Below are 13,495 nucleotides of genomic sequence, written 5' to 3' on the forward strand. Positions count from 1 at the left end.
CCTGGATTTAGGTTTGAACAAAGTGATCTGCAGAGACCACTGGCCAAGATTTCTGTTGGCAATAACATTTCACAACTGTGCAGCGTTTTGTGAAGTAATGGGTGCAAGTCAGTAAGAAGTTTAGCAAAACAAATTGTAAAAATCAATACTTCGAAAATACCACGTAAAGGAACAACTTCAACCCAAAACTCAGTGCTGTTCCAGGAGTATCTGTTGGACCATCACTGACCAATGAAAGAGCTAACTAGCAATTTTTTTTAAAAAAAAGGAAAACAATTTTGATACAATTAAATATTTCCCTTCATACCTTTTTTTCCTGCTTCAATAATATAATCAATGGCACATCTGATGAAACTCTTTTCTGGCAAATAGCCAAAATCTGGAGGAACTGCAAAAACAATTGATCTCATTAGGTAAAGAGCCAGAAATGTAATTCCAAAAACAATGACTCACTGTATTACTAGTCATTTACAGGTTTCAAATAGTGTGAAACACCACTCAAACAAAGTGAGCTATCTGTAGTGTTTTACTAACCAGCCAACAAAGCAATTTAAAAAAAAACAAAGCTACTTGGATGTGCATGAAAACTGCCGGGCGCAACACATGCAAAACTGACAGTTTGATTTTTTTTTAAAAAACCTCAGTTGTAATTAGATGACAGATAGATGGTTAAAAAAAAACATCGGTAACACATTTCAAAGTTGATGTTAGCTGACAAGCAAAACCCTGCTGTCATATTCAGTTTCACTAGTCTGCCTTCCAAACACTAGCAAAATGTACGACTCAGTCTCCTGGCAACGGGGTAAGTAGTCTCAGCATCCTGGTAGCTTAATCACTTGAAAAATGTGGCATCTACAGATGCACAGCATGTACGTTGTACTGCAGGTCACAGTCAAAGGAGAAGCTAAGTGTGGGAGGGGGGGTTGGCGAGAAGAGGCCATTTTCAATATAAAACCTTCGCTCTAAGAAAGATTTTTTAAAAAATTATTTAGAAAGTCTCGCACCTGGTAGAAGATGCTTAATATTCAAGTTTATTTTTCTGCTTCCACAAGGACGTCATGTCAGGTCTTCAGCTCAAAGTGCTGCTCATTTGACATCAGTTACAGCAGGTCTGGTCGGTGAACAGCTCCAAATGAAGTAACGCAGATCAGCATTCCATCCAGTCCTGATTGCAAATTCAGGTGGTGTCCAAAATAAACAATGTCAATACTGGATGGGTGGTATGTGATTTTTTTGTTTTAGTTACCGAGATTTGGGACATGAAGTAAAGTATTCCTTCGATACGTATCTTCTCCTTTACTGCATACTCCATACTTTTCAACTGCTGAAGTTTCTATTCTTGTAAAATTAATGATTAAGAAAAAAAAAAATCTACAGGCAAGGATCAGAAATTGCTAAGTTTTTTCTGTATAGTCTTGTCTCCAAGTATCTCTCATCTTCTTTCCTCCTGCAACCACCCCCACTCCCCACCCCCACTTCCCCCCCCCCCCCCCCCACCCCATGGCATGCAGCATTTCCCAATTAAGTGACAAAGCAGGAGCATGGGCCAGTATACAGACTTCGACTGGAGACACTGTTGAATTAGTCACAAGAGAGCGAAGCAACAGCAGCAAGGTTTAACTCACCGTTTTATTTTCCTCTCCACTCCTCCCCAACCCCACTGTGACAATATGACCGAGATCAATAACTCAACATGTAGGGAGCTGCAAGGGAGAACTCTACATCTCATCACTCTGTAGTGCAGCATGTTAAATGAACTGTCATAGCGTGACCATATGTTCAGTTTTCAAGAGAGCTCACAAAAAGAAATGCAATCTTCATTTTTATTAATATGAGTCCTCTGCCAATTACACTCTGTATTGAGTCACTAGGAAGTGCACAAGAGTAGATGGGAGGATTCTCCATCCATTTTCACTCCATCCTTGTTGGGCCTGTCCTCAGCTCAACATCCCCTCTAAGAGCAAACAAGATTAGCAACTTACTGTATGTGGAATCGTGGTGCAAAGCCACTTGAAGGCAAAGTATAGCAATATGTTATAACAGTGTATGCTAAAACAAGATTTAACAAAAATCCTTTTACCAATATCTGTTAATTAAGGTAACTAACTTCAATTCTAATTAGTTTTGCCCACAGAAAAGACTAGTGACTAATGACAGTCGTTTTCATCGGCAAAGCCACTTATTTTCAGATAAAATATGTGCTAAGTCCTGGCTCGGTGGTGGCTTTCTCACCTCCGAGTCAGAAGGTCATGGGTTCAAACCCCACTCCGGAGACTTGAGCACAGAACCTAGACAGACACATCAGTGCAGTACTGAGGGAGCGTTGCACTGTTGGAGGTGCTGTCTTTCAGATGAGATGTTAAACCGAGGCCCCATCTGTGCTCTCAGGTGGACATAAAAGATCCCATGGCTTATGGAGTGGGGCCAGAAAGAAGCAGCATTGAGTTGGTGTGTAAATACAGGGAAACAGCATAGACTGTCTGACACATCACATTTAAAAAGTACTTGGATATGCACTTGAAGTGCCGTAACCTACAAGGCTACGGACCAAGAGCTGGAAAGTGGAATTAGGCTGGATGGTTCTTTTTCGGCCGGCACGGACACGATGGGCCAAATGCCTCCTTCTGTGTCGTAAATTTCTATGATTCTACGGCAATATTTCAAGAGGAGCAGGGGAGTTCTCCCAGTATCCTGACTAACATTTATCCCTCAATCAACATTTATCTCATTTTTTGTGGGACCTTGCTGCGTGCGAGTGGGCTGCTGTGTCTCCCTACATGACAACACTGACTAGATTTCAAAAGTACTTCATTGGTTTTGAGATGTCCTGAGGTCATGAAAGAAGTTTGATAAATACAAGTTCCTCTTTATTTCTTTTAAGTTTAATGAGCATGATTTTGCCATATAACATCAAGGTCTCAAAAACCACTGGTTCCCAGATATCAATGTAAAGTACTTCAACATTCTCAGGCAAAAAACACTTAGAGCTGTGAATCTTTCAATTAGCCCATGTTTGCCTCTGCAAAAGCCTTAATTTTCTGTAAAACCTTCTCTTTCCATGAGTCAACCCTACTATATCATTGATCTAGCATTATATTGTTGTAAAACATCCTTTACTATCTGTCACAAGAGAAGACAAACAGTAAAATGACTTCAATGATGACTTTCAAACAGAAAGGCTCAAAATAAATAAACAGAAATAAAATGTACATCAGTGATGCTCATAGTGTGGCTCATCATGTGATCCCCATGCCCTCAACTGTGGTCCTTGACCGTTGTCCAATCTGTGTGCCTCTGGGCTCCATTCACAGCCTGCTAAGCTCTGGGATGTGGCTGGAGTTGTCATATATGGCATTTAACAAAAAATTAATTCATATGTTTGCTGGGGTAACACACTCAGGGTTTGATCTCTGCGTAACCTGCTCCAGCTTTGTGTTTGTACTTTACTGTGTCGTCAAGACTGCTAAGGTATGCTATGCACTTCCAGACACAAGTTACTTTCTTTGCATATTGAAGAAGTCACACATACCCACAGAAGTATTATGAATTTGTAGAATTCTCTAAATAAACCGAGTTAACCAACTATCCAATGGTGTTAGGACCTTCAATATTGAAATGGCAAATAAAATATTTGTAGCATTGCGCAGTTAATACAGTAGTCAAAAAAAATTAATCTTTTCACAATTTGCAGTAGTTTTACTAACCTGATGTCCGACTCTGACTGGATGACATGTTGGTCAGGTGAAGATGTCCTAAAGCATAGGCAGCATTGGACTGGAGTCCAATAACTCCAGAAAAGCTAATAGTCTATGGTAAGGCAACATGTTAACAAGTGGGTAAATAAAAACAAAACAAAAATACAGCAAGTCATGTAACTGAGCAAGTATAACGTCAAACAATTTGATTTATGTAGATTTTACATAAACAATCCTGCATAATGTTACCTAAAAATATATATTTAAGATGAGGGTTTTTACTTTTCCACTCCCTTTAGCTTCCTGTCCCTAACGATATAAGTTGACAATTTAAAAGCAAAAAAGTGTTGAGAAGCATTTTGTCATAATTAGTGACTGGCTTTGGACCAAAGGTTAAATATTTTATATTCAAAACGCTTTCTCTACAGTATTGTTCCCCTCTTAAATATTCTTTTCATTGACATTTGGAATCAATTGTTTTCCTGAATTTTTATAACTAATTGCATGAAATGGTGAAGAAGGCATTCAGCATGCTTGATTCCATTGGTCAGAACATTGAATACAGGAGTTGGGATGTCTTGTTGAAGTTGTACAAGACATTAGTTAGGCCACACTTGGAATACTGTGTACAGTTCTGGTCACCCTATTATAGAAAGGATATTATTAAACTAGAAAGAGTGCAGAAAAGATTTACTAGGATGCTACCGGGACTTGATGGTTTGACTTATAGGGAGAGGTTGGATAGACTGAGACTTTTTTCCCTGGAGAGTAGGAGGTTTAGGGGTGATCTTATAGAAGTCTATAAAATAATGAGGGGCATAGATAAGGTAGATAGTCAAAATCTTTTCCCAAAGGTAGGGGAGTCTATAACGAGGGGGCATCGATTTAAGGTGAGAGGGGAGAGATACAAAAGGGTCCAGAGGGGCAATTTTTTCACTCAAAGGGTGGTGAGTGTCTGGAACGAGCTGCCAGAAGCAGTAGTAGAGGCGGGTACAATTTTGTCTTTTAAAAAGCATTTGGACAGTTACATGGGTAAGATGGGTATAGAGGGATATGGGCCAAGTGCAGGCAATTGGGACTAGCTTAGTGGTATAAACTGGGCGACATGGACATGTTGGGCCGAAGGGCCTGTTTCCATGTTGTAAACTTCTATGATTCTATGAATCATTAAGACTGGAAATAGTGGCAAAGTAACAATCTACTCAGCAAATGAGACATGTAGCATGCAGGAACCACAAGTTACATATCTGCAAATATCTTAACGAATGGGAGAGAAGCAAGATCTGCACAGACTATGATTTGGTTTCACAGTTGCTCCACGTTATATTTCAGCAATACTAGTTGTCACATTCTATTACTGCTACCCACACAGTTTAAATGAAATGGACATGAATTAAAATAATTTTATGCAAGTTAACAAGTTTTAATTTGACATTAAGATATCTTGTACAACCGATCCCTTTTGACCCTTTTTATTTATTTGTTTATATTTTTACAAAATGAAAAGCACCAACTGCTCAAAGAACATACAAGTTTTCAGAGACCGAAATCTAGATCCTGCCCCCAGGATTATACTAATGCCACTCTTGGGTACAAAAAAGCAATTACCTGGTCAGTATATATGAGCAATTTATCATCACTCCCGGTGGGGAGAGGTTAGACTCGACTAAACCCCTCAACTCAAGTTTGTCAAGACTGTTACTGTGTGGAGCATTCTATGTCAACATGTTTATCTGGACTGAAATTTAAACCAGATTTATTTGCATCTTTCTAACAAGCAACTGAACATAATGGACACCATGATCATCATTAGAGATAAAAATGTCTGTCGTTTTTTTTTAAAAAGAATCGAATACATGGTTGATTGATAAATAAATCAATGTTTTTTCTTGTTTACATGTAGTTGAATTTTGGATTGTCTCAGGATTTGTTGATACATCTCAGAATGTTGATTTAGTCTAGAATCTGTTGCAGAGATCAGATCAGAGAATGTGACAGGTAATATGTGCAATGACCAAAATCTGTTGTTTGCTTCAGCAATAAGTTTCCGTGATTTTGTTGGCATCATGCAAATACAGGCAGCCATTTTTTGTTGCCAAACTTAACAAGTCGATTATGGAATCTGCTTTTTTAAAATTTGACAGTGAATAAACCAATTTCTGTATAATCTCCTGAACTAGTCACTAACATGCTAATTAGTCAACAGTAAATTTGTTGCTAAATAGGATTTTATGTAAATAGGGTAAAGTTGATTACCAGTTTAAATTTCAGACCAGATAAAGCACGAATCCCTGAAACATATGGAAAAGGTACTGAGACGAGGACAAAAAAATAAATTGTAATATATAGAAGTACTCAAAAATCTCATGAAAGGGGTTGGTAGGAGCTGGGGAAATCATCCCAAAAGGAATTAAAATGGCATGAGAAGAACGTGCACACAAACATTAAAAATTTCTGTGAACCAAAAGGGAATTTAGCAAAAACATTTTTTTTTCACCTGCTTGCAAAATACATTTGTGCTATTGAGTATTGATATGCTATTTTTGAATTTATTTTCCCCCTCCCATTGGAAGTGTGCTTATTAGTCATAATGGAATGGAGCCCCTGCTAAACAGGTAATGGAAACTGGTGAATAATCAAGAGATCCCCCAAATTACTTTTCTGATTGCCGCTCTGAATTTTTGAATGCACTGCCTCGTCCCTCAATCTTCTTCAGTAGTGACCCATTGCATTGCTCCATTCGTCAGTAAGACCAACTGATCTCTCAGGCTCCACCATGTACTCATTCATGACCGCAGCCACCAGACCCACCACACACCCGAGCAGATCGGCAACCTCTGCTGAGATCAATGCTGCAGAGCTCTCAACTTTGAAATCAATGAAGAGACTTCCATTTAAATGATCTCGTGTGCTGGTAAGCAGAGCATGTGTTGAGTACAACATCAGCTGCTACCAGTCCACTCACTACCACAGGAGCCTATTCTAAAGACAGAATTTGTGCTGCTTTTAAATTTGACAGCTCCACTGATACAAGTGCTGCAGAGGCTGCTGACAGGATCAGTGGAGGCAAGAGATGAGTCTAAGACTAGTGTTTTAAACCTAAATAAGGGCAATTATGAGGGCATGAAGACAGAGCTGGCTAAAGTGAACTGGGAAATTAGGTTAAGGAATAGGTCAGTCGAGATGCAGTGGCAGACATTTAACGAGATATTTCATAACACTCAGCAAAGATACATTCCAATGAGAAAGACTCTCGGGGAAGGACGTACCATCCATGGCTAACTAAGGAAGTTAAAGATAGTATCAAATTGAAAGAAAAAGCATACAATTCCGCGAGGATTAGTGGCAGGTCAGAAGATTGGACAGAATACAAAAAACAGCAAAGAATGACTAAAAGAATAATAAGGAGGGGGAAATTAGAGTATGAGAGAAAGCTTGCTAGAAATATAAAAACAGATAGTAAGAGTTTCTACAGGTATTTAAAAAGGAAAAGAGTAAGTAAAGTGAGCGTTGGTCCTCTAGAGAGTCTGGAGAATTAATAATGGAGAATAAGGAAATGGCGGATGAATTGGACAGATATTTTGTGTCCATCTTCACTGTAGAGAATACAATTAACATGCCAGAAATAATTGTGAATCAAGAAGTGAAAGGGAGGGAGGGACTTAAAAAATTTACAATCACCAGGGAAAGGGTTCTGAAAAAATTATTAGAACTAAAAGCTGACAAGTTCCTAGGTCCTGACGGACTTCATCTAGGGTCTCAAAAGAAGTGGCTGCAGAGATAGTAGATGCATTGGTATTAATTTTCCAAAATTCCCTAGATTCTGGGAGGGTCCCATCAGATTGGAAAATAGCAAATGTAACTCCACTATTCAAGAAAGGAGGGAGACAGAAAGCAGGAAACTACAGGCCAGTTAACATCAGTTATGGGGAAAATGCTAGAATCTATTATTAAGGAGGTTATAGCAGGGCACTTAGAAAATCTCAATGCAATCAGGCAGAGTCAACACGGCTTTGTGAAAGGGAAATAGTGTTTGACTAATTTATTAGAGTTCTTTGAGGAAGTAACAAGCAACGTGGATAAAGGGGATCCTGTGGATGTGGTGTACTTGACTTGGATTTCCAGAAGGCATTTGACAAGGTGCCACATCAAAGGCTACAACACAAAATAAGAGCTCATGGTGTAGGGGGTAACATATTAGCATGGATAATGGATTGGTTAGCTAACAGGAAACAGAGAGTAGGCATAAATGGGTCATTTTCAGGTTGGCAAGATGTAACGAGTGGAGTGCCACAGGGATCAGTGCTGGGCCCTCAACTATTTACAATCTGTATCAATGACTTGGATGAAGGGACCGAATGTATGGTTGCTAAATTTGCTGATGACACAAAGGTAGGTAGGAAAGTAAGTTGTAAAGAGGATATAAGGAGTCTGCTAAGGGATATAGATAGGTTAAGTGAGTGGGCAAAAAGTTGGTAGATGGAGTATAATGTGGGAAAATGTGAACTTGTCCACTTTGGCAGGAGGAATAGAAAAGCAGTTTATTATTTAAATGGGGAGAGATTGCAGAACTCTGAGGTACAGAGGGATCTGGGTGTCCTAGTATATGAATCTCAAAAAATTAGTATGCAGGTACAGCAAGTGATTAGGAAGGCAAATGGAATGTTGGCATAAATTGCAAGGGGAATGGAATATAAAAGTAGAGACGTTTTGCTACAGTTGTACAGGGCATTAGTTAGACCACATCTAGAATACTGTGTCCAGTTTTGGTCTCCTCATTTAAGAAAGGACATAATTGCTTTAGAGGCGGTTCAGAGAAGGTTCACTCGACTGATTCCTGGGATGAGGGGGTTACCTTATGAGGAAAGGTTGGACAAGTTGGGCCTATATACACTGGAGTTTAGAAGAATGAGAGGTGATCTTGTTAAAACATACAAGATCCTGAGGGGACATGGAGGGGTAGATGCTGAGAGGATGTTTCCCCTTGTGGGAGAGACTAGAACTAGGGGACACAGTTTAAAAATAAGGGGTCTCCCATTTAAGACAGAGATGAGGAGGAATTTTTCTCTCAGTGCCTTGTGAGTTTGTGGAACGCCCTTCCCCAGAGAGCGGTGGGAGGCAGGGTCATTAAATATTTTGAAGGCTGAGTTAGATAGATACCTGGTTAACAAGGGAGTCAAAGGTTATAGTAGGTAGACGGGAAAGGAGGGTTGAGGTCACAATCAGATCAGCCATGATCTTATCAAATGGCAGAAGCAGGTTCGAGGGGCCGAATGGCCGACTCCTGCTCTTAATTCATATGTCCATATGTTCAAATGTAGCACGCTGCTTTTAACGCTCATCTTTACCACACTCACTGGTGTCGGAGGAATATTTTTGGCCATCCCTCTCAGGGCTGCAGCAGGTTTGGTGGCTAGAGTTGCGAGCATGTCAGTGGCAGAATTTTGAAATGGAAGATCAGTTAACAGATCAACAGTTCCATCACCAGCTGATCTAGCTGGCCAGAGCAGAATAACAGAGCCGAATGAAGAAACAAAATAATCCTTGCAGCCCCGAATCTCGTTGGTCTCCCATTTTTCATGAAAATTCTCTTGGATAATCGAGAATGCAGATAATGAAAGCCCGAGTAATTAAGGTTTAACTGTGCTTGCTGTAGTATAGTGCACATTTAGCATTAAACGTAAGGGGTTAAATCAGAACCTGCACAGAAGGCCAATATTTAAAAGGCTGAATGGGTTAAGCAGTCCCTCACATCTCTGGGTACTAGGTCCACATCCAGTCCAGACTGATGAGAAGATTTACAATTGGCAGTAAGGATTCTACATCAATACCATTTCTAGTGGGCATATGAATTACACTGGTAATCTTTCTGCGACTGCCTAAAAGGACGGCTGAGGTAAAAATTGGAAGAAAAAAAAAATCACAATGTTGCAGTAAGGGATTAAATCTGGCCTGCCATGCATCTAACCTTGAAGAGCTTGATGTTGATGTTGGCAAGAAAAATGTTCCATTCCATAACATCTCTCATTTTGATGCACCCAAAAAACATATAAATTATCAAAAAAAAATGGAAGAATAAAGTCAAAGCAGCAAGATTTTGCAACATGAAAAAAAAATTAAGCCTCCAGTAAGAATTATTTCTAAAATCTGTGCAAAAGCTAATGTAATTTTTAAGTTGTGAAGGTCACAAGCTGATGTTGACATCAGTAAAAGTGAATGCTGATGGAGTCGCCCACTAACCTAATATAACCTAACAAAATATGACATGAAGTCTCATGTCAACTTCAAGTTTGGTGAAAATTCAATTAAAAGCTTGCAAGTTATTGAAGTTGTAAGTAACTGCTCCAAGATCTAGCCTGTTATATGTGACAATCAGCAGAGGAAATAATTTAAGTTGGACAGAATGTCTAAGATTAAGTTATTGAGGTGACACCATCTCATACCCCTCTGTCAAGTGTACACACAGACAGATGTGAACACACCAACTCTGAAAGGAGCCAAATGTCAGATGAGGGGAGGATATTTGTGAAGTTTGTTTAAAATGTGTTTCTTAAAGTTATTGATGTGACAGAATGGTGTTCACGGTCAGACAGCACCATAACAAATCTGCCTGCTTCTAGCACAGTGGGAGAGTGGGGAAAGGGAATTAAAAGACAAACACTAATTCTGATTCAATGATAGTTTAATCTACTCCTATGGCTGTTTCAATATTAAAGTTATAATTCAGCAGGCATCTGAAACCTCACCTGAGTCACTGCTCTGATCACTTCATTCAGCTTGGACTGAAACTGGGATGACTGGATTGTTTCCGACTTCAGCTGCACATCAAAGAGCCAAGAGTAAATTACTAGACAGCATTAGATTCAGTAGATCAACTGAGATTTGCAAAAGTTTGACAAATGCATACCAGTGCTCTTGTTTTGGAAAACAGATCTGTTACCTTTCTTTAAAGTGATTTCACGTAACATTATATTCAAAGCATTGAAAAATATAATTTTGTTTGTTTTATCTAAATCTGAAAATAAACTTGAAAATAAAATTAATGTGGCATCACTTCGTCAGAACTGAAACAGCCATTATATTTATCTCTACCCAAACATATCAGGACAGTGAAAATGGTTACCGGAGAAAATGTGGGCCACAAAGAGATTTCTTCATATCTCCAACTAAAAACATTTTAATTGTACTGAAGGCTTAGCTTTGCAGAAATATGCAACAAACAAATCTGATCTGTCTGCAACTCTTCTACAATATTTGTGTGTGTGAGAAAGAGACTATATATATTACACACACACACACACACACACACACACACACACACACACACAGCCCTAATCCATAAATGTATTTTTGATCCAACTACAACACTTGACAAAATATGACCAATCAACATTTTTACACCGAGCCAGTTTTCATCAGTCTGCTGAGATTACATTAACTCTGCGGTATTAGGGAAGGAAGGAGTTTATATATGACAGCTAGCCATTCTTCACACGTGAGCTTGTTACAACCTTTGCACATTCCTATGTTTATATTTATCAAGAGCTTTATCTATTCTGATCCAACTCCTCCATTAACGCAAACTTAAAAAGCACTGAGATGAAAGTAAGTTGACAAACTTGGAGGTGGGAAACCTACTCCAATGCCCCTCTAAACACCTATTAAAGCATACAACTATGAGTAACAGTGTTAAAGATCTAATATCTCTTCGTCAAGGTCCACCTTCTTATACACCCCCAATATTTGTCTGATTAAACACAATTTTCCAATACCCTCGCAATCAAGGCACTAATATTATCCAACATTGCTTGTTCCCAGTTAGCCTTAGATGGAGGGTTATCAGATGCTTAGTGAACTTAGCAGGGGTATTAATATATGATGACTTGGTTAGGTGCCTAAGCTTTCTTACGAGTGGCTGAGGAGATCTGTCCTCTCATAAAACTGACCTGGTTCTTATGAATAGTGTAAGGACCTCATTTTTAGTCAGAAACCAGCAGTGATGTGACAGTGACAGTACAACTGCACCCTAAATTGCTGCACCAACATCTTCTCAGCTTTGCCCGCCCATTTGTGGAACTTGACTTAACCTAAACAGCACAATTCCCACATGGTCTGCAAGCAATGCATTCTGAGCATATTTTGCCTTTATCAGTTTTCAGAGAACAGCTCAGCTAGTTGTTGACATCTCTTCCTTTTTATTTTCTTTTAACAGCTGAATAATCCAGATTCTCAGCACTACTTTGAGCAACTCCACCAAAACAGATAAGTTGGGAAGTGAAGGTACCTTGATTTTCTGCAAATAATATATATTTTTATTCATTCTTAGGATGTGGGCGTCACTGGCAAGGCCGGCATTTATTGCCCATCCTAATTGCCCTTGGGAAAGTGGTGGTGAGCCGCCTTCTTGAACCACTGCAGTCCGTGTGGTGATGGTTCTCCCACAGTGCTGTTAGGTAGGGAGTTCCAGGATTTTGACCCAGCGACAATGAAGGAACGGCGATGTATTTCCAAGTCGAAATGGTGTGTGACTTGGAGGGGAACTTGGAGGTGGTGGTGTTCCCGTGCAACACCTGTTCCACCATTCTATTAGATCATAGCCGATCTGTACCTTGAAGGGCAGGCATGTGTGTGTTGAAATTGCTGGTTGCTTTATATTTATGCAATGATGTGGAGATGCGGTGATGGACTGGGGTGGACAAATGTAAGGAATCTTACAACACCAGGTTATAGTCCAACAGTTTTATTTGAAAAGCTTGTGATTTTCAAATAAAACTGTTGGACTATAACCTGGCGTTGTAAGATTCCTTACATTTATATTTATGCAAGATTGAGAATACCCAACCGATCACTGACACCACAATCTCCGAAATTCCGCTGGGTCAAAAATAGTATTCCTGGAGGAATATTATCCCAATCAAATTTTATCAGGTGGAATATTTTGGACCTGTTGACCAGGTTATGAATGTCCTTTACGTTTCACTAGCGGATGTTTACTTTGCTTATTATCACATTAATCTGGAGGCTGATCTTGCAGGAACTTTCCCTCCTTCTTCCCCTATTTATCAGATGATTTCAAACAAAGTTTCGACACCCACCTACCCTCTAATAGTACGACCAAGCTCCACATATAGATTATGGACTCCCAGATCAATGGTACACCTAGAATTCTTCCCATGCTTTCTCTCCAGTTACTGCTTAAACGGGACAAAAAACTTATTTGAAATTTGCAGCTACTTCATGTCACTACTAACCTAATAACCACACTGTGCTCTACCCCCCATAAACTGTTAAAATGGTTTTATTTAATTTTCTTAATTTATGCTTCTGGATTGTTCATTTCAAACATTTTTTTGTAATGATGAATAAATTCAGAACAATGTACCTGTATCAGGGAACTTTCAGATCCCACCAAAGCAACAAGACCATTCACCGCAGCTAATCGATGCATTGTGGGGCAACCCTTTAAGAGAAATAAGTAAAGGAAAAGGATAAGTTAAACTGTTTTGACAGTTGTCAGATTTCATGGGGGCATACAGCGCAGCAAAGTTATCAGTCTATAAAAATAGCTAACACTTCAGGACAAAATGGGTAGATTATCTGTAAATATTGTACTCCTACACACAGGGCATTAGGGGCTTTAAAATATACAAGTTATCGTGATATCTCAACACTTTTAAAATCAGATAATGTACTGACTCAAACACTTTTCTATTGGAGCACATAGATCTGAATGAACCAAAAGGAAAGAGAACATCTGGGTTATATTTGAAGACTTACTATGTTCATTAGAGGTCAACAAG

The 13,495-nt window shown here is 39.2% G+C and overlaps 1 protein-coding gene across 2 annotated transcripts in view; it reads right to left on the reverse strand.

Moving 5' to 3' along the window:
• The window catches only part of focad (focadhesin), a 212,373-nt gene that overhangs the window by 36,271 nt on the left and 162,607 nt on the right, over positions 1-13,495 (reverse strand). For both annotated transcript variants that reach the window (XM_067983305.1, XM_067983307.1), the window contains exons 32-35: positions 13,078-13,155; positions 10,442-10,513; positions 3,705-3,807; positions 308-388 (exon numbers count right to left, since the gene is read on the reverse strand). In XM_067983305.1, coding sequence (XP_067839406.1) covers positions 308-388; positions 3,705-3,807; positions 10,442-10,513; positions 13,078-13,155 — 334 coding nt within the window. The remainder of the gene's footprint in view (positions 1-307; positions 389-3,704; positions 3,808-10,441; positions 10,514-13,077; positions 13,156-13,495) is intronic.

The sequence above is a fragment of the Heptranchias perlo genome, chromosome 4, assembly GCF_035084215.1.
Source record: "Heptranchias perlo isolate sHepPer1 chromosome 4, sHepPer1.hap1, whole genome shotgun sequence".
NCBI lineage: Eukaryota > Metazoa > Chordata > Chondrichthyes > Hexanchiformes > Hexanchidae > Heptranchias > Heptranchias perlo.